The following is a 20,018-nucleotide window of genomic DNA, read 5'->3' as shown; positions in this document are numbered from 1 at the left end:
TTCACTATCGGCAACAATACGCCGAACACTCTACGACCGAGGAAGGAAGTTGCGATTGCTGACTCGCTTAAGATCAGGGGAGGGAGGTTTAAGCGAGGATTTCTGTCTTTAGAACCGTGTGGTTTTCAAAGATGTGGTACAGATGAGGAGTAACAGACGATGTAGCAATAAGATCTTATGTTATATAGCGGAATTGATACCAATGTACCATACTAAGAAGTTGTTCGCTGAGTTGCTAGACGCTTTATCAAGTCCACAGATAGCGATCTCGATCTGAAGACATCCCTAGCCTGAACACCAGACACAAGAATTCTCCATCCCATACAGTCGCACAGTCCCAAGGGACGAAAAAGAAAGAACCATCATGATTGGCGATGTCTCAGAAATGTTTCTCGGATCTCCGTTCCGCTAGGTGAGTCGAAGCGGACGGGATCCCCATCCCATAAGGCTCCGTCCGATCATGAAGAAAAAGAAATTGAAGTGTCGAAAAATCGGACTAAACGCATGAGATTTTATGAGATTGATGTAAATCCAGACGATATACGCTTTGACTATAATACCTGACTTGAAGGAGCAATGCACCTTGGTACAGCAGACCAAAAATACAAGAATTTGGGTGATGGCACGGTCCCCTACGATCCGTCACCCAGGAATCTGCAAGCCACATAAGTACTCCATCCCAGAGATGGCTAGAAACCTGCACGCGGATATTCAATCGCAAGGGAAATTGAGTCCCATAGCTGTATCTTCAAGAAATTCAAGCGTTGAGCAACACTTTACATAGTCATATCCAATCATGATTCCATGCGTCGTCGCAGAAAACTGAAAATTAAATTGCGCCTACGACGCCTGTCCACCTGTTATCCAATCACCATTATCCTCAACACCTAAGCTTCGGTATCGAAAAGGATACCGAAACCCTTCTACAATGCAAATGCCCAATCGCAAACCCATGATTTTTTCTAGTCGTTGTTACAGTAAAATAGACTTTAGCCTCCTTGAATAGATGAAAATCCTGCATACAGGGTAAATTGTTGAAAAAGAATTGCGTGTGTGATGTATTGAAGCGCGTGCCTCATCGAGTCGGTCATTGAAGTCGTTTTCGTTTGCGGTCTTCTTCCCTTAAGTCTTCTTCATGTTCTTCGTCCCGCTCGGCAGTTTCTGCCGGATTAAGTATATGAGCCATGCTGCCTCGTCGAGTGGGTGGTCCCGAGTTATCCTTCAGGATACCTGTAGGGGTTTTATCGCGTGATGCTCCCCATGACCAGGAACTAAGATAATCGGCAGTGCTCCCTCCATTCGAGAATGGGGGAGTGGTAGGTCGAGAAATATCCCGGCTTTGAGTTGATGCGTTAGCTAGAGAATATGAGCTGAAACTGTCTCTAATTCGTTGATCCTCATTGGTGCCAGTCGGGGTCCTCTTAGGCGAGGATGGCCATTGCGAAGAAGATTGTCCTGATGCGAAAGGCGATGAATTCTGCTGCCAACCGGTGACATTGCGAATATCAGCAGAAGTATGACGCCGTGACAGATTTGACGGTGGCGAAGCGACTGTTGCAAGTGGATGTGGTGGTGGTGGGGGAGGCGGTGCTTGAGGACGAAGCGAGCTCGGGGAAGATTGCGCCGTCCCAATTGATCCATATCTTCTAGGTGTAAGAGAAAGATGAGACGGTACGGGAGGTTTAAAGAAAGTTTGTCTTGGCGGTACTCCTAAGGTAGGTGGTCCTCGACGGGGATCGTCTTGAGGCATCTGTCGAGGTGAGACTGGACCATTATCCAAAGAGAGATTTGAAAAATAGGGGCGGCTGCCAGAGAATGGCGGCTCGGCAGGCTCATCCATCGATCGGAGGACATCCGACTGCCGTTGAATCTCGGCTTGCATGTTTACAACTGCGAGATGGTTAATAAAAAGATCTCGAAAATGGTTGTATACTTACTATCCCTATGCAAAGGTGTTTCAGGATTAGGCACTAAAGAGAGCACTGCTCTCGACATTTCGTGGTTCAACTGACGGGTTATTAGTAACTTGAGTTGAACGCTGAGCGGGGATATTGAATTAGGCAACCTACTTGAAGCGAGCGGGATAAAGCTTCCATTACTATTTGGTTCCGTACATGTAAAAATTGTGAGTTTTCCTCACTTCTCTGTAAGCGAGCATGCATATCATAGAGAGTGTGCTCCAGGTTTGTTAATCTTGATTCCGTAGAATCTTGCATAGGGTGGATAGACTCTGCGGGATTTCCCGGTTGAGGAAGCGGAGGTTTGGGTGCAGAATATGAGTCGCGGTGGACCAATGCATGTCGTGACGCCCGACGTTTGATCTCACGCAGACCGACCAGATCGCCTCTCTTGAAGTTGCCATTTCCATGTTTAAACTCCCACAAGGGAGATTCAGGCGAGCCCGTGTGGAAAACATCACTCACTGCCAGGATGTCAGTAACGATAAGTTGTTCTTGGCGGGGGAGGACAGACCTTTGTGAAATCCGTACATGTTTAATTGTCGCACAAATGAAGAGATATTCGTATGCTTGAAATATTGCCTGTGTCATACGTGAGCCAAATCCTCGGGACAGAATACCCGACATACGAGAGCACTTTGGAGAAATCGTTGGAAGGAGACATGACGAAGCTCTCGGCGGAATTGGACCAGGAAATGAGGTTCTGAATGTTCGGGTCCTCCAGCATGCTATCGATCAATCAGCCCTCAATTTCGCCACAACGTGCAATTGACGCCTACTTGTAAAGCTTGTGTATAAACGCTGTCTGCACGACCTTTGGCTGCTGGGACCCTGCCGCTGCTGCTGCCGCCGCACTTGGGCCTGCCAAACTGCCTGAACTTGGTTGATCTACCATTCCCATGTGCTCGTGAACGCCGTTTGTGTCGGGGGGAGGAGCCATCGCAGAAGGGGAGGGAGTGACCTCCATCGGATCGCTTGGAGACGGCGCGGTCGTCTGTAGAGTAGGCGTCTGAATGATGGGAATCGTCCGCGGGTCGTTGGGGCCCGGATTGACGTCGGCCATGAAGTGTCCCCGCTGCGCTCGCTCATCGGTAGAATCCATCATCGCATTACCTGCAATTGTTAGTCGGTGTTCTTGTGAGAATCGCATCATCGTCACAGCATCGAGTGTCTCGGGGTGCTCGCGAGCTCACGACTGGAGTGTTGAGGGGAGCAGACCACGCACCTCATCGCATATCGTCCACGTCGAGATAATCAGTGGGAACGGGAGCGTAGACGTGAACCTTCTCCTGCTGGTTATGGAGGGAGCTATCCTCTCTTTCTTTGTCCTGTACGACTGCTGATCTGTAGGTATCCGCGACCGGGGGTGACCCTTCCACTCAGCCGCGCTGCACGGAGAGGTGTCTTTGGGATTGGGCAATTGGCAGCGATTGAATGTGCTGCGGTGCTGGTCGAAGCGTGGTATGTGGCTGGAACTGGCTGGAATTAGACACGGGCCGCCGAGGGGTCGATGGTGGTGGATGCCGCGTGTGGGCGAGGGAGCGTGGCTGATGGCGATGATGCTCGGTGGGAGTATTCCGGACTGGTGTAATTGCTCAACTTCGGTATGAGGGAGGTCAGAATATACTTCGAGCTCGCTGCGGCGACATCGACCTGGATGTTTCCACGCGGTCGGAAAATAGATGAGAGGAATAGAAATGCGATTCGAAGCTTCGACCGCAGGAGAAAGCACGTCCCTCGCGCTTTTCCAAACTGCGATTGACGGACTGTTCGACTCCTGCACTTCACGACCGTGCAAGCAGGCAAGGCACCGTCAATGTGCAGCTCAATCTTATGTAGATGAGAAGGAGCGGCCCTGGAACCGCTTTGCAATTGCAATTGCAAGTTGCAACTTGAGCGAGCGGGCGGGGTCCAGAGGGTACAGTAGAAGCAGTTAGGGAATCTGGATGGAGCTAGGTTGGCCCGTCAGATATCTGCAGTCTCTGGCGTGGTCGAATCTGATCAATAAACTCGCGGCAGCTGAACCCTTATCCATTTCCCATTCCCATCCGTCCCATTATTCTCGCCTTTATCGATTGACTCAGGGGAAGCGGACAAGGCTATACGGGTTGGGGGTGACTTGGGGGTTTTCAGGGGCCAAAATGAGCAGGTCAACAGCGCAAAGGGTATGAATAGGGGAGAGCACCGCCAGGAGGAACACCAGTAGGAATCGCCCAGCATGTGTGCTTCGAGGTCAGCGAGCAGTGAACCCTATGATTGGCACATCTCAGCCCTTCACTCGTCTCCCCACAACCCATTCTAGCGTATCGTGCACCGTTTGGCCCTATCTGAATGTCTCTCTCGCCCCCAGATTCTGACCAGAACGCTCCCACTCACCAGGCAGTTCTTCAGCTTCCGGGCTTCGTTCAGCTCCTCCTTCTTCCTTCGTCGGCCATCACCTGCAGACGCACCACGCACCACACCTGCAGCACACCCACATCCCAGTTCAAGACGCCTCACAAGGACGTCGGTATCATTCTTTTCGGCTTCTTCGCGAAGAGTTCCAGTTCCAGAAATAACTTTGACGCAGAGGTCGGCTACGGATGGGGAAGAATTGAAACGACCACAATTTGAGCTTCCCCAATCGGCCGACGCAAAGGCTTGAGCACCCCCAGAATCCTGGATGGAAGCAGTTGAGATCTTCTCGGAGAAATGATCAGAGATCTGTACCTCGGAGCTCCTGCATCAGAACGTGGCTCTTATCGCGACTTCAAACCTCATGATCTCGGAGGCCTTAACTAGAAGAAAGCTCCACACCCGTTCACACTGGTGACTGGTGCGCAACGTGGAATTCTTGCGGACCCGGTAAGACAGAAAACAGAATTTGCACCAACATGCATTGAATTCGGACGTATCTGAGCGATGATCATTGAAATCTCCCCCTAATGCGTTCAGCGAGGAGGAGGCGTGAATACGTCGGACTACTCGTATTGGCTACACCATTCTTCCATAGGCCAGCATACTAACCAATATAATGCTATCAGAGGTAACCTTTTATCTATCTCACTCAATCAACCCTTCTCGTGGTCGAGAGATTGTCTGTCCAATGAGATCATGGATTGATGCTCGCAGCGATTGTGTCGCAAAATACTAATCCGGCCTCTCAGGTTCCCGGATTGAGCCAACATAAGTTTGGCCAGCCGGGTTAGTGGAGAAGCATATATTGCTTCAACCTGCAAGATCAATATACTTCGTACTGAGTCTTCGGAGGCTTGATCGACCAGGCTGAATAGACGCTTCAAGCACAATCGAAAATTCGGGGGTGACTACCCCACGTTGAAATTGACTGTTCATTGGAAAGAGACCGTGTATCAGAATTGATATTCGAACTGCAACATAATAAACAAATGCGATACATGGTTGACAAAGTACAAGGAAAAGATGTACCTTAGATTGCTCTACAATTCATATTAAAAGCCACCTGCGCAGTATCCAACATGAAACACTATTTCTGTCGGATTCTACCAAACTATGCTGTCTGGAGGAGACATGTCACATAGATGTAAAGATGATTCGGTATTTGTCAGCCTCAGGCATCAAACCCTAAATCGACCTCGACCAACGACAACCATCCATCAACTAAAACACCTTTCGAAATTCATCATTATTTTCCTTCAACAAACCCAATGCTACACGGAGCAATTCCAACGAGTCACGCGAGACACTAGTGCTCCTGATCGAAAATTGATCCTCTGACGTCCTCGAAATCACTTCACTGTAGGCGTTGGCCGTCTACCTCAAATTACCATTTCTGTTAGACTAAGCACTCCTTATGGTTCTATTCTATCCATCATCAATTGCGCATTTAGCGATCTAATCGAATTATCCAATGTGATGGATGTCACCAAGGCTCTCGATTCGCTACGTTTGGAAGATGGCATGCCAGATGTTGTGGCACGACGTGAAGCGTAAGTCAATCTTTCATTTTTTGATTAATCTTTCATGGTTGAAGCTGTCAACCCCTTTACAAAAGGGAAAATAGTTTCCCTTGGAGCAAATACTGCGTTGAGTGGGTGTTCACTGTATTTGGGTTGTTTGTGCGAAGTTCATCCGCTTCTTCATCATGCTAGTCTGCTACTTGTGTGTCTTTCAGCCTTCTTGTTACATCGCGCAAGAAGATATCGTAATCCCCTTGCTTTCCTTCTTAACAATATATCGCTCAACAATTGTTGTTTCTGTCTCTTTTCCATCATTGCTAGGGGACCAAGTGGTCAACTCTCGTAAGATACACCACTGAGACAGTAAGAAGACAAGATATACTCTCTCTTCTTTCACGCGCGTCTCAGAATCTCGCGATGTTACATAACTAATTTGGTCCTAATCTGGCTTATCCATCGAACCTTCTTGCTTCTATGTCCCATCGTGAAGGTCACCATTTCAATTGCGTAGATTCGGGGTGATATGGACACCTTGCGCTCCAAATGTACCAGTCTTTAGGATACACCCAAGAATGGTTGCGACACTGTGTGAATAAAACATGCTGTATCATTGGACTCGCACCAACGCTTGACTGAGCATATCTGATTCAAGTTAACCCTCCAATCCTAATGCAGCTAGCTTCTTTACATCTCCATGAACATCCTTATAGTTAGTTTCTCTCACTTTCATTGTTTGTACTCAACCAATCTCACTAGCGCTAGCATAGCTTCAGCACATCATGCCTCAAGGTTTCGCATCCGTCGTCCATTAGCGACGAACGATGAATTTTGGGGATTCGCTAATACTTCTCAGATTAGAAAGGTTGCTCAACAGCATCAACAGAAATGAGATACGCTTCTTGCAAGAGCGCCTTCTAGATTTCAAATTCACGAAAGATTTCGTATCGTTACCGACAGAGCTCCTAATTCACATTGTCGATTATCTGGAACTGGAGGATTTTATGCGTATCCGGGCCGTTTCGCATCGATGGAATGACACTTTCTCCACTGCTGAGATCTGTTCGATATTCACAAAAAACTTCTTTCGCCCTTACTGGAACGCGTTTGAATATGATAGCCAAATTCTTGCTGACTGGCTCCCACGGGCCGTGCTGAAACGGCTTCAAAGAACCAACGGGCACCACTGTTCAGTATTGCATGGAGAGCGTAAAACAGGCCCATCATTGCTCGCAGTGTATGATAGTTCTCGTACCGAATATTGTAGCGGCAGGATTGCATACAATTACGATGCGCAAACGGTCGCTGTCAAAAACCTCCGCACCGGGATCGAAATCCACTTGCGAGAAGATAATAGAGAACCCATGAACGAGTGGAAATTATTCGACCAGTTCCTAATAGTCAAGATTGCAAGTTGGGGGCCGTAAGTAAAACAACTTTTCTTATCATATCCCTTTCAACCGCGCACTTTACCCGACCACCTACTTGCACTTAGCCGTTGGAGAACATCATGTTGTTTTGTCACTGTGTCTGAGTAGTAAAATTACTCAACGCTTAATTCTTTCGAGCAACAAGCTGGGCTACTCTATGTTGCTCAGGTTGAGTACAGCTGAAGACCGGCCTATGTCATTTGTCCTTTAAATGATCTGCTAACCGCTATTAGTCGCCGATTACTAGCTATACCATTAGAAAGAGACTCAACCATGCAGACTAGTACTATTCAGTTACCTTCGTTTACTAGTAACAGTCGAGGATCGATTACAGCATCCGGCAAGCAGGTAGGTATCATTACGCAACCAGGCGAAGTGTTTCTTTGGAATATAGGTGGCTGCCTGAGCCAGTTGAAGTTCTCTCCAGCTTGTGCAAAGCTCGAGAAAGCAAGTCCGGTGGATTCTCGTCTATACTTTAACCCGTACGATGAGAGTCGCTGCTACTTAGTGATGATAGCCACCACCCACAATCATTCTGCGAAGACCAGAGAGTTTCAAGTAATTCTGCAGGAATACGAAAGTGGGAAAGCTACCACAGCTCATCAATTCGTTGTCAGTGTTGATTACACAATCGGCGGCTTGGGTGTCGAACTGGTCGAGCTTGAAGACGGATGCATTGGCTTAAAGATACCGGGTGATAACACCACGTTATTAGCTGACATTGACCCAATAACTGAATCTATAAGTCCTCTAGGTCAGCAAGCACGTCGGAAGTGTTCACCATGTACACATACTTTCGCCCCTCCTGAGCTCCGTATCAATGGTGTTGCAGGAAGTCCAAACCCTCAAACAATACAGCCATTTGTCATACTCAAATTCGATATACATAGTCGCCGTTGGAGTACTGCTACATTTCACCTTCTTGGATATCACTTCTCACGCAGAAAACATACAATTTGGCGGGATCAGTATCTATACGATCATGAATTTCTTGACCGCGAAAGTGATACTTACCGTACCGAAAATATCTATTGCGTGAAAAATTGCTCTTTACCCTCGACAAAGCGTGTTCCTTGGGTCGAAACGGAACCTGGTATTAGGATAACGGAGGTGAATGTTGATGATGAGTTTCTTGTTTGTTTTCACGGCGATGGATACACCGCTTTGCAATATCCCACAGTCGATCCGCTCCCAAAGAAAACTTTTGTAAGGGACTGGTAGGATGTTGTTACCTAGATGAGTTCGGGCCGGAAAGTGCAGATGGCTGGGGAACAGAAGATTCATGCTGAAAACGCGTGAGATGACTGGGAGATGAATAGTCCATTGGCAGACTGCGATGGGGGCTTGCGCTGAGGCGAGAATCAGTAGAGATTCCAAATGAAAAAGACGATCCCTAGGCTGCCAGGATTCATTCTACTCCTACACATGTGAAAGGAAAAGATTTGTTCATATAGGGCGTCTTTTACACCGAGACAAGATCAACCACTGTCAGCTTCAGCAGAAAGGTGCTTAACTTAAACACCTCGACATATTACTCAGACCGGCATCAAATCTCGATGAAAGTATTATTCAAATTGCATGTATAGTTTTTGTTTTGGGTGGTAACTGAAACCCTGATTACAATCCAACAATGAGCGGTATACATCTTAACACCACGTTCTGCGATCGTTTCAGAGGGTGTTTAAATTTACTATAACTTGCATGAAACCATACAGCTGTAGCGAATAAGTAGCGTCCTACATCTACCTAGACATCCAGATCTGGTGCCGCCAACTAGAACGGAGAATGTGTCCTGTAGTAGCTAGATACAGTTGGTTCTTCTGTATACTAGATAGTGCGTAACATATATTTAGCAGCGTCAGACATCAAGTTTTTTGTTCAGAGTAAAGTATTACTCGGCGCCCGTGAAACTCATATTCTACATTGCATTTTCTATTTCCGCGTACATGTTTTAGAGATATGTTAGTTGTTTGACGGGATAAATTTAAGAAAGACACTATACTAACACAATATGATGCCGATCGTTTTGGGTAAAAAGGTATATGTGTGTCTAGATATTTCAAGGATTAGGGTGTCACATTGACAAGTATCGAGGGTTGGAGGTGAGTTGGAAGGGTAGAAGATGTGTGGCTAGATTTCAATTCTTGAGTTGTGATGGTGTTGTATTGTTTATTTGATTGGGTGTATTAAGTAGTTTCTGCCGAAAAAAATTGAGTGTGTTTGATGTGAGCATGGGAAGATCTTGCGTAAGTTTCCAGGGGAGAAATTAGATGAGCTGGTTTTACCTAGCGTTTACTCATGGAAGTTGGCTGTTGGATATTACTTTGGTGTGTATTTCAAAGATGAATCGTCGAGGCGGAACACAGGCTGAAAACATAGACGTCGCTGGTTTCGATGAGTTTGGAAAGTGATATCTTGGTAGTTCGTACTTCTGTAGAAAATTTCAGGCGAGGATGTCTTGATAACATGGCAGATAAGCTGAATTAGGCACAAAAGAAAGTCTATCATGATCTATACGACGACATCGCTTTTACCCTTCCTTCCACACAACCAATCTATCTACCATACAACCCGAACATTTTCCTCCCCACGGCAAACATCTAAGCACTCCACCCACCAATAGCCTCATCAACCTGGCTCCTGTACGTCTGCTGAGTCTTACACTGCTCCAAGAAAACCTCGTACTTAACATCCAACAACTTCTGCTCATTTTTGTTCGTCCCCGGTCTCGTAACGCGTCCCGGCTTCGACATCCTATCCATAATACTCCACAAATCCTCCGTTTTGCCATCCTTATCCGCACTCGCTGCCTTCGCACCGAGCATCGCCGCGCCGTGGACCACAGCCGCGTGCACGTATCGTGGGATGATGACGGGTGTGGAACAGGTCGTGGCCATGAGCTCCATGAGGATTTTGTTCTGGCACTGCGACCCAGACATGAAGATGCTGGTGATGCTGTGGCCGGCTGTGTTCATTGTTTCGATGATCTGACGTGTTTGCATGGCGATGAATTCCATGGTTGCGTAGTAATAGATGGCAAGACCGTCGATGGATTTGTCGGAGGAGAGACCGATTACGGATCCTGTCATGTTGGGGTTTGCGATTGGGGATCTGTTACCCCAGAGATCCCCGTAGAAGAAGAAGTGTCGTCCTAGATAAGAGACTGTGGGGGCTCCGGTTTTCTCTTTCAATTCTTCAAGATGAGAGTTTAGGTAGTCGTAGATTGAGGTGTTGAAGGATTCCGCCATGGACATGGTCTCGTTGTATGCTGGGTGTGTTTCCAAGACGTGTTTCAGAAGCTCTCCCGTAGCGGACTGACCACCTTCTGCCATCCAGAAATCTGGAAGTAACACATCTCGGTATGGACCCCAGACTCCGTCTACGAAGACGGGCTCCTTTGACATAGCGAGGTGACAGGTCGATGTTCCTGCGACGGCTGCGAGACGAGAAAATGCTTGAGACATGTCGTTCTTTGGCACCCCGTGTTCGAGTTGGCCAGCAGCGAGATTTACCTTCGCTCCTACTGTTCCTACCCATCCAGCGTAGGCGTCAATGACACCACTTCCTACTGCAATACCAGCTGGTAGACCAAGCTGGGAACCTGCTTTCTCGCTCAATGTACCGACGAGCTCACCAGCGCTCATATATTTTCCATTCTACGTACGTCAGTATATTTTTCCTCAAGCTAAGAATATATTAAAGGGCTCACCACCCCGTCTACTCCACCCATTCTGATGAAGTTATCCTTGGTAAGATCTCCGAGGCCAATAGTCTCGTAGAAATCCTCTTGCCAACCCTTGACACTTCCATCTACACCTACGGGTACGTAGCCCTGCTTGCAGACTGTGCTACAGAAACTTCTATTTTCATTTCCAGTAGCCAAATGAGTCAACGCGTCTGCAAGATCGTAGAACTTGCATCGGTCAAACATCTCAGGTGGCATATTGTTCTTCAACCACAGAACCTTTGGAATCTCCATCTCAATGCTCATTTTACCTCCAACATATCTCAGCAGGTTGTGGTCGGTAGCGTTGATCTTCTCTGTTTCCTCAACTGGTCTGTGATCAAGCCATAAAATGACATTGCGGTCGTTTCCATCATTGGCGAAGTTGGGCCCCGTAACGGGCATAGGCTCATCGGTGTCATGGGCGAAAACTGCAAGGGAGCAGGTAGCATCGAAGCCTATGCCTCTAACTGTAGTAGGGTCGATATTATGTTGGCTCAATGCTCGTTGCACGCAGTTACAGATACATCTCCAAATATCTGTTGTTGACTGCTCATAGTATCCGGTCTCGGGTTGCCATAAGCCAATGTTTTCTGTGGCCACTAGAGACGTTTGTCTTCGTTAGTCATGGCAATCTAAGTTTGGGCATTGTTACAGTAGGAGCTCGTCTCGAAAATATAGTAAATAAAGAAAGGTACTGACAGGCTTTGATGTCCCCAGACGAGTCTATGATACAGGCTCTGGCACTACCGGTACCAACATCAATACCAATGTAATGATCGATATGGGGATTGAGATCATTATGAGGACTGTAGGTAAAAGAATTCATGTCAGTTGATGAATCCAGGAGCGCAGTTTTGCTTTGTAGGACGAAGCTCTCACTCTATGCTTGCCTGTCTCGAAGGCTTTCTGAAGTTCTGACGGAACGGAATCTGTGCCATGATGACAATTCAGGCGTGCTATTCATGCTGTATCAGCAAGGATTTTTCAATTGGCGCGTGCCTGGCTCTTCTTTTCGTTCGCTGTTATTTGTGGTAATGTGGCTGGCGCGGGGTAATTTGGTGTAAATGGTTGGACGAAATATTTCCACCCATCTCCAAGGAGACGCGTCAAGAAACAAGCAGGTGCTCAGCAAAAAGAAATCGTACATTACCAAGAAGCCAACTGACAATTAACCTCTGTTGAGGCGTTGGGGAGTGAAGTAAAATCGAAGTATTTGAGATGGCGGGGTTGTGTACAGAGCTTCTATTACTCGTGAGTGGGTCGGACAATTGGTGCTTTGATACAGTTTTTCAAACCTTCCCAAGATTTCGTGATTTACGAAATTCGTGAAATGAAGTGTTGAAAAAGAAAAAGGAAAATGTTTTGAGCTCCAGTCAACAGTTTTTTGCTGATCGGTCCCTGGTATTGACTTTCACCTCTCCATGGCCCTCAATGGACCCCCACACGTCATAGAACCCACAAATATGCATCGTCCCCCATTTTCAGCAGCGCGCAAATACGCTCTGTTTGGGCCATACCGTCTGCCATCGAAGGAGTAATCAATGATCCATTTTCAACCCTACCTCGAATCGAGAAATGATATCCCAGTTATAGGTGAGAGCAAATTGACAGCAACAACACCACCGACCGTCAGATTCCGTCTGGGACTCAACTTTGAGTTTGATACGCTAGATATCCAACAGAAGGGGAAAAAGAAAACAAAGGTTGCCAGCATGTAGGTAGTATCGTGCCAAAACGCAACCTAACCTCGATGTACGGATTTGGACAAATAAGCTTAGATAAGTGCGTGGCGCGCTTCGATCGACGCGGGCGTCGGTATCATTGACTTAGTCTGTACGATCAACAGAAACATGCGAAGGAACGTGGAAGTACGACGGCTGGGCACGACGGGATGACATGGCAACTTTGCCGAGTGGGAAAGACCCGACAACCGTTTGAACATCTCGTCTCCAATTGAAAATGTCACGATGCTTAATCATCCTAGCCCGACCCAAAACTGGAAGTGATAGAGATGATTATCGCGACCACGACATAATGCTGTACTTGCGTCGATTGAGCCATTCCTGTCACCAGGGGAAGAAAGAAAGGACGAATGTGCGTGTTATTGAATGACAGCAAACAGAAATTGGGAAAAGAATATGACAAGTGGTAGAGGTAATACAATTACAGCCATCCCACCTAATACTAGGCGCTGAGCAGAAAGCAGCATCATTCTAAGCGGTGAGCGTTTAGCTATCGATTCACGATAGCGGATGATTGGACTTCTCAGCTGAAATCACCATCGTGACATCGACTGTGGATGCATCACTCTACGCGAGCTCCGACGCTCGGGGGGGTTTTGGAAGAGCAGTACTGCACCAAATGAAGACCTGGCCAACCAACCACAATTATACCAGTATCTTCGGAATTTTGATCACCGTGGATGTGATGTATCCATTTGTCTGTTGTACATGTCGTTTGACTGCTTCCACCCTACTTCCACAATTTGGCTATCGACGTCTCCTTGTCATCATGCTTGTTTAATACCTTGGCCGTTGCTAGATCAAAATCTTCCTGTGTGACGTGAACTCTACGTTCCCTCAGGGCGTACATACCCGCCTCTGTGCACACACCCTTCAGCTCGGCCCCCGAACAACCATTCATCTTTTCAGCAACCTTCGTCAAGTTGATACCTCTGGTGAGGTTCATGCTTCTGCTATGGATCCTGAGAATGTCTGCTCTAGCCTCGACGGTTGGCGGTGGGAATTCAATCTTTCGGTCAATACGTCCAGGACGCAGCAGCGCAGGATCCAGAATATCCAGTCGATTTGTCGCCATAATGACTTTGATGTTTTTTGTAGGCTCGAATCCGTCCAATTGATTGAGCAGTTCCAACATAGTCCGCTGAACTTCTGAATCTCCACCAGATGAACCTTCGACACGAGACGATCCTATGGAATCGATTTCGTCCATGAAGATGATCGATGGTGCATGTTCTCTTGCCATGACGAACAATTCTCGAACCATTCTCGAACCCTCTCCAATATACTTCTGCACCAACTCAGACCCAGAAACTCTGATAAATTTACAATCGGTGTGATGTGCCACAGCTCTGGCGAGTAGCGTTTTCCCTGTTCCAGGTGGGCCGTAGAGAAGCACACCTTTTGGCTGCGCTATACCCAGCGACTCGAACAATTCTGGGTGTTTTAATCCAAGCTCAATGACTTCTTTGATCTCCTTAATCTGTTGGTCCAAACCACCAATCATGTCGTATGTGCTATCAGGTACCTTTTCTACCATCATCAGAGATACCAGGGGATCGACCGAGGAAGGAAGCATCTTTTCGAGCTTGTAAGAATCGGAAAGCAGGGTGACACGCTTGCCAACAACAAGTTTTGTGATATCAACGCTATCTGCAATATCGACGACTACATCATCGTCAGTGTCTGACCCAAAAGGGACGTTAATCTGCTCTTACCATATTTGCCCTCTGGGTGCACCTTCACGAGGACCTTTTTTGTCCCCATGACTTTTACCACCTCTCCCACATACGACCCTGGCTGCTGTAGCAGACCCAGCTCCTCTCGTAACAGTCGCACTATCGCAAGTTAGCGGTGAGACTGACATGCGCATACCAGTCCCCCTACCCCTTGAGTTATAGTCATTTCTCTGAGCTTCCAGTCTTCGTAGAACAGCTTGGCCCTGTATGATCTCGAGCTTCATGCTCTCGATCTTGTTGTGAAAGAAGCTATCCAGCGCCATGGTTGCGGCTGCGCGACAATGGATGGAGGATGAGGCGAGGTGATGGGGATCGTCGGTGTTGAGAGCGATATGATGAAGGAGATGTGCTGGGGAAAGTCGTTGTTGCCGCCAGGAAGGTCTACGGAGGTACAAAGTCGACGAGTAGAGTTGCCGAGACAGGCTGTCGAGCTACGCGTTGCTCTCTCTAGTGGAAGCCATAGAAGGCTGAGTAAATGCCTGGCTTTATTTTCACGTGAGCCTGAGGCTGTGAGACGATCTTGGGCGACGTCGAACCAACCACAGTCGGTTTGGTGCAGCTGCACTCCATAATTAAAGCCACCCGGACAAGTCAAAGCTTCTGTCCATACCCCCAGTCCAACACCACGACTTTGTTTGTGTTCACATGGCATGGTGAGGGTGGATTATTCTGGACGAGCAGAAATACCGCCATCATCGACAGCTACCACCTTTCTGTTGCGTTTCTCCACACGTGGCTGTCGTACTTAACGGCGATACACCAGCTTACTTTTCTGCGACTGTCTTCTCTGTTCTCGTTCTCTCATGCCTCGTATATTGAGCCCATCAAGTGCGTTATTTCTCTCGTTCGTGGATTCTGCAATCCGCAGTGCCAGTTCAAGACTGCACAAGTTGCCGATAAAGTCGGCACATACGCGCCAATCAAGCTTACCTTCGAGTAATCTCCCCACCATTCCGAATAACTTCAATATCGAATCTTTCATGAGCGCTGTGACTTGGTAACTCTAAGATGGCATCCGGACAAGACAATAGCGCATCTGGCGCGAGAAACTTACAGAGCGCCGGCGACATGTCAATCCCCACATCTCCTCTCGATGCTCGACATCCTCTTTCAATCGTCGCATCTGCTTCGCAACCCGACGATGGAACGCCAAGTAGCTATCAGTCGACGGACACAGTGCGGAGGCGGCCTGAACCGCAGTCCTACGGTATGTTGACATAAATCCCGAATCCCTCAAACTATTTTTATTTGGTGGCACGTAACCTTGATCCCAAAATACTAACACTCTTTTTGCTACTTAGGGTCTATCCATACGCCGAGCACTTCTCAGAACAATAACGATCGCAGCGAACCTACTTCCGCCGTCGAACGTCCCCAAACACTTAGTGTAGACTCCTCTCGATCAATAAATCAGATCTCTCGATCACCGCTGCTAGGCCCAGAACGTGGGAGAGGTGGACAGCGACCAAAGAAGCCCTCTATGCCTCGTCGAGCTTCCTCTAATGTTCAAGGACCTCATCGGGGACAGGAGTTCTCTGTGGATGATGATGTGACGGAAATCGAAGGAGCTAAAGTACGGCAAGCCGGCACGGTCCGACACCAACCATCTTCAACGTTGAGACGTCGTGCTACACAGCAGCCGAATTTACCACGGGTCAATTCTTCTCGGGAGGACGAGGAGGAAGCAGAAGCAGAAACTCAGGCAGAGAGAGCCAGTTTGAAAGGGGAGAGCGCAATTGAAGATGAATCTCCACAGTCGGGGGAGGATACACTGCGTGAAATAGAGGACGTTACCCCGGACGAGGAGGAGGACGACGACGATGATCTTAGCGATGCGGAGAGTTTCACGCTGAAGGACAGACAAGAGGCTATAAACGAGACACATCCTTTTGGTATTCGGATATGGAAACCCGCGTTATACAAGAAGAGCAGATCGGTTCAAAAGACCGCAGAGGGGGACATCCACTCTTCTCCTGGAGGCAGGGTCAATATCGGATTGCTTTTCTTCAACGTCGTCTGGACAGTATGTTTCGGATGGTGGTTAGGACTAGCTGCTTTCCTTGGTGCGGTTGTTTGCTTCACCTTCGCAGCTGCTCCAAGTGCTCTAGAATACGGTCGCGTTCTTTGGGGTCTGGCTGGCTACCTTTTCTATCCCTTTGGAAAGTTCGTACGCTTGGAACAGGATGAAGCCTACGCCCACGAGGATGAAGGGGAAGGGAGAAGTATTACCGAGTATGAACAGTGGCAGAGTGGTGACATTGAGGATGGACGCCTTTTCTTTGGTCCTCAGGGAAGTCGTTCTATCGTCGGGCGTTCTAGGCGAAGCATCGACTCATATGCCAGCGAGACGGATAGTCTGCTTGGCCGACGAACTCGAGGTGCTACACGGGAATCTTCTATCATGCCATCCAAGCGAAGACTCTTCGGGCGTGGTCAGTGGAATATCGGCCGTGTCATCTTTTTTATGTTCTTCTATGGACTGATCACGCCTCTCCTCTTGCTCGTTTCCCTAATTTGCTGGTTTCTCGTCTTCTGGATTCCAATGGGGAAAGTAACGGTATTACTGTTTTCTCACCTCCGAAGACATCCATTGGCTCTTTCATTCGAATCTGATACCGACTACTCTCGAAGTGGCAGCGCCCCTAATTCGTCAATCTTACTGTGCACCTATCGCGCCGTTGGGTCTAAATACTGGAAATATACAGTTGATGGTACTAACATTTTTCTCATCAATCTAATGGGGGTAGTGATGTTTGTCATCTTTGACTATTATGTGTTAGTCGAGGTATTCGAATTCAGTTCAATCATCACCGGTCCGGCATTTCTCTTCATTGCTGCTCTATTCTCGATTATACCGCTCGCGTACTTTATCGGACAGGCCGTAGCATCGATTTCCGCCCAGTCATCAATGGGTCTTGGTGCTGCAATCAATGCCTTCTTCTCCACCTTGGTAGAGGTCTTTCTATACTGTGTGGCTCTCAACCAAGGCAAGGGACAGCTGGTGGAGGGCAGTATCATTGGAAGTATTTTCGCTGGTATACTCTTCCTCCCTGGACTTTCAATGTGTTTCGGCGCGATCAAGCGGAAGACACAACGTTTCAACGTAAAGTCAGCTGGTGTTACATCCACTATGTTGTTGTTCGCTGTTATTGCTGCATTTGGTCCTACATTATTCTACCAAATATATGGCACGGTAATTTTCCTCCCCAACAAACTTCGTCATCTTACGACATACTGATATTTCCTGCAGCATGAACTCAATTGTCTCAGTTGTGTTGATACCGACGATGAATCACCAAGTCGGGACTGTAGAAGATGCTATTTCTCTCAAGTTCCAGCTCTCAACGATCGCTTTTATCTCGAGGCAGTTCGGCCATATTGCTGGTTCGCAGCTGTTCTTCTCTTCTTATCATATATCATAGGCCTATGGTTTACTCTCCGAACGCATGCTGCTGTTATATGGAATGATCAAGCAGACGAGAAGAAAACACATGAGCATCTCCACATGTCTATGTCAAGCTCACAACAGCACCACTCTACTGGGCACCCATCGCGGTCCCTACGCCACAGCAGTGCACATAATAGCTCGAATGATGTACGAGGAGCTGAAATTCGTGATTCGCAGCTGTATAAGCGTATCCTGGGACAATCGTTGAAACAGGTTGGCCTGGGTATCAAAGATGATGGAAATCCGAACGTATCGAGCCCAGTGATCAATGGCTCTTCGGGAACTCCCCATATTCCGCCACCGAAAAGCAGCGGCGGTGATAGTGTTAGATCGGAGTTACGTATTCCTGGACTTTCAGAGTCCGAGAACACAAGTCTTGTCAGGGAGGTTGCCGAGATGGCAGCGACTGCTGCTACTATTGCGGCTCGGGATGCTAGCTCTGCTCCGCGGAAAACCTCAATTGCCGCAAATAGATCTGCACACAAACCACCGGCGATACGTACAGCGACGCTCCAGACAATACATGATGAACCACCCGTTGTGGAAATCGAAGCAGCGGCTGGCGGTGGTCATGATGCACCAAATTGGAGCAGAATGAAGAGTTCCGTCATTCTTTGCGGGGCTACTGTGTTATATGCTCTTATTGCAGAGATATTGGTCAATACGGTAGACGTGGTGTTGAAAAACGTGGCCATTGACGAGAAGTTCCTCGGTATCACCTTGTTCGCCCTTGTTCCGAACACGACAGAATTCCTGGTAAGTCCCTTGCAGTTTCATGTTATCCGCATGCACTGACTCTGATATTAGAACGCTATCTCGTTCGCCATGAATGGGAACATTGCATTGTCAATGGAAATCGGTTCGGCTTATGCTTTGCAGGTCTGCTTACTGCAGATACCTGCCCTTGTGTTATTCAGTGCCATCACAGGACAATGGCTTACGGGACCGGACGTTGCGGACTATTCATTCAGCCTTATCTTCCCACAATGGGATATGGTCACGGTCATCCTCTGCGTTTTCCTTCTTAGCTATATGTATGGCGAGGGAAAAAGCAATTACTTCAAGGGTTCCATACTTATCCTTAGTTATCTTGTGGTCATCGTCGGATTTTACCTTTCCGGCATGACCGATTTGGAGACGATGGGCACAAGCAGATTTGACATCATGGAAGCAGGCGGGAGCTTCAAGACCATCGGAAAGCGAAATTCGGGCATGGCATTTCATAGCAACAATGGATCTTGAGTCGTAGAAGGTGTGAGGATAAAGATTTTCGTCATTTATATTATCTTCATACCAGCGTTGGCGTTTTGGAGTGGAATAGGTTCGAACATTATCTCGGAAACAGACTACTGAAATCATATTGCTCTTCAATTTTCTCAGCTCGTTGTTGTATTTTAGGTGGGCACATAGTATTAATATGCTCGTAATGTATGATAGAACAATTTTCACCGAACGCATGTTAGGAGGATATTAAAATAAATGAGAATCCTTGTTGACTAGATTGTCACTCACTTTGCTTCTGTGTCAATATACATAAAGACTGAGTCGGCTTGACAGATTCGCAGAGGGTATAACATGGTTGTTAAGTCAGAATACTAGACTCAATACTCAACTTTGTGTTAGTGTCGACTACCCAAATATGTTCTTTGCGATTGACACTTTTTTGGTCCACCTATAAGCACGCTATACCAGAAAAGCGTACCGTCGATCGACAAATTACATCATTCTGGGTCTGTGGTCTATAACAGGAGTGTCAAAAGGTTTGGAAGTGAGCTAGGGATAATAGCACTATGCGATTTGGTGGGTGAGCAAGAACTGTGACTGTAATAGACTACGACTACCAGGCTGACGAAACCTTGAGAAGAGTGGTATTTAAAGCAAAGACCCATGCACAGCTGGAAGAGATGGTCATCAGGCGCACTTAAGCATTTGCCGGCCCCATGTTTGTTAAGGTTACAGTACATGAGTTTCTTGGTCTGCCGAATTCGTAGGATATCATGCCTCGGGACCCCAACCATGGTCCAAGTGCGAGTCTTTGAGCGATCCAGACCAGTCATTTTGCA

The 20,018-nt window shown here is 47.5% G+C and overlaps 5 protein-coding genes across 5 annotated transcripts; 2 read left to right on the top strand and 3 right to left on the bottom strand.

Moving 5' to 3' along the window:
• Nucleotides 1-1,087: 1,087 nt before the first annotated feature.
• GLAREA_03064 (Winged helix DNA-binding protein) lies at nucleotides 1,088-3,060 on the bottom strand (the record flags this gene model as incomplete). Its single annotated transcript, XM_008088149.1, has 6 exons — nucleotides 1,088-1,890; nucleotides 1,938-2,007; nucleotides 2,070-2,422; nucleotides 2,473-2,540; nucleotides 2,588-2,686; nucleotides 2,738-3,060. 6 exons carry the CDS (start codon nucleotides 3,058-3,060, stop codon nucleotides 1,088-1,090), a joined length of 1,716 nt encoding a protein of 571 aa, XP_008086340.1.
• Nucleotides 3,061-5,831: 2,771 nt separating this feature from the next.
• On the top strand, nucleotides 5,832-8,523 carry GLAREA_03063 (F-box; the record flags this gene model as incomplete). The annotated part of the gene is made up of 3 exons (XM_008088148.1): nucleotides 5,832-5,905; nucleotides 6,729-7,295; nucleotides 7,536-8,523. The coding sequence occupies 3 exons, from the start codon at nucleotides 5,832-5,834 to the stop codon at nucleotides 8,521-8,523; spliced, it is 1,629 nt and encodes a 542-aa protein (XP_008086339.1).
• Nucleotides 8,524-9,902: 1,379 nt separating this feature from the next.
• Nucleotides 9,903-11,967, bottom strand: GLAREA_03062 (Actin-like ATPase; the record flags this gene model as incomplete). Its single annotated transcript, XM_008088147.1, has 4 exons — nucleotides 9,903-10,958; nucleotides 11,012-11,628; nucleotides 11,729-11,835; nucleotides 11,909-11,967. 4 exons carry the CDS (start codon nucleotides 11,965-11,967, stop codon nucleotides 9,903-9,905), a joined length of 1,839 nt encoding a protein of 612 aa, XP_008086338.1.
• Nucleotides 11,968-13,501: 1,534 nt separating this feature from the next.
• On the bottom strand, nucleotides 13,502-14,770 carry GLAREA_03061 (P-loop containing nucleoside triphosphate hydrolase; the record flags this gene model as incomplete). The annotated part of the gene is made up of 3 exons (XM_008088146.1): nucleotides 13,502-14,436; nucleotides 14,487-14,606; nucleotides 14,656-14,770. The coding sequence occupies 3 exons, from the start codon at nucleotides 14,768-14,770 to the stop codon at nucleotides 13,502-13,504; spliced, it is 1,170 nt and encodes a 389-aa protein (XP_008086337.1).
• A 745-nt stretch (nucleotides 14,771-15,515) lies between these two features.
• GLAREA_03060 (calcium permease) lies at nucleotides 15,516-19,197 on the top strand (the record flags this gene model as incomplete). The annotated part of the gene is made up of 4 exons (XM_008088145.1): nucleotides 15,516-15,714; nucleotides 15,809-17,700; nucleotides 17,758-18,711; nucleotides 18,763-19,197. 4 exons carry the CDS (start codon nucleotides 15,516-15,518, stop codon nucleotides 19,195-19,197), a joined length of 3,480 nt encoding a protein of 1,159 aa, XP_008086336.1.
• Nucleotides 19,198-20,018: the final 821 nt, after the last annotated feature.

This window comes from Glarea lozoyensis, assembly GCF_000409485.1.
Source record: "Glarea lozoyensis ATCC 20868 chromosome Unknown GLAREA6, whole genome shotgun sequence".
NCBI lineage: Eukaryota > Fungi > Ascomycota > Leotiomycetes > Helotiales > Helotiaceae > Glarea > Glarea lozoyensis.
The sequence above is the reverse complement of the archived record's forward strand: the minus strand, read 5'-3'. Positions and strand labels throughout refer to the sequence as shown.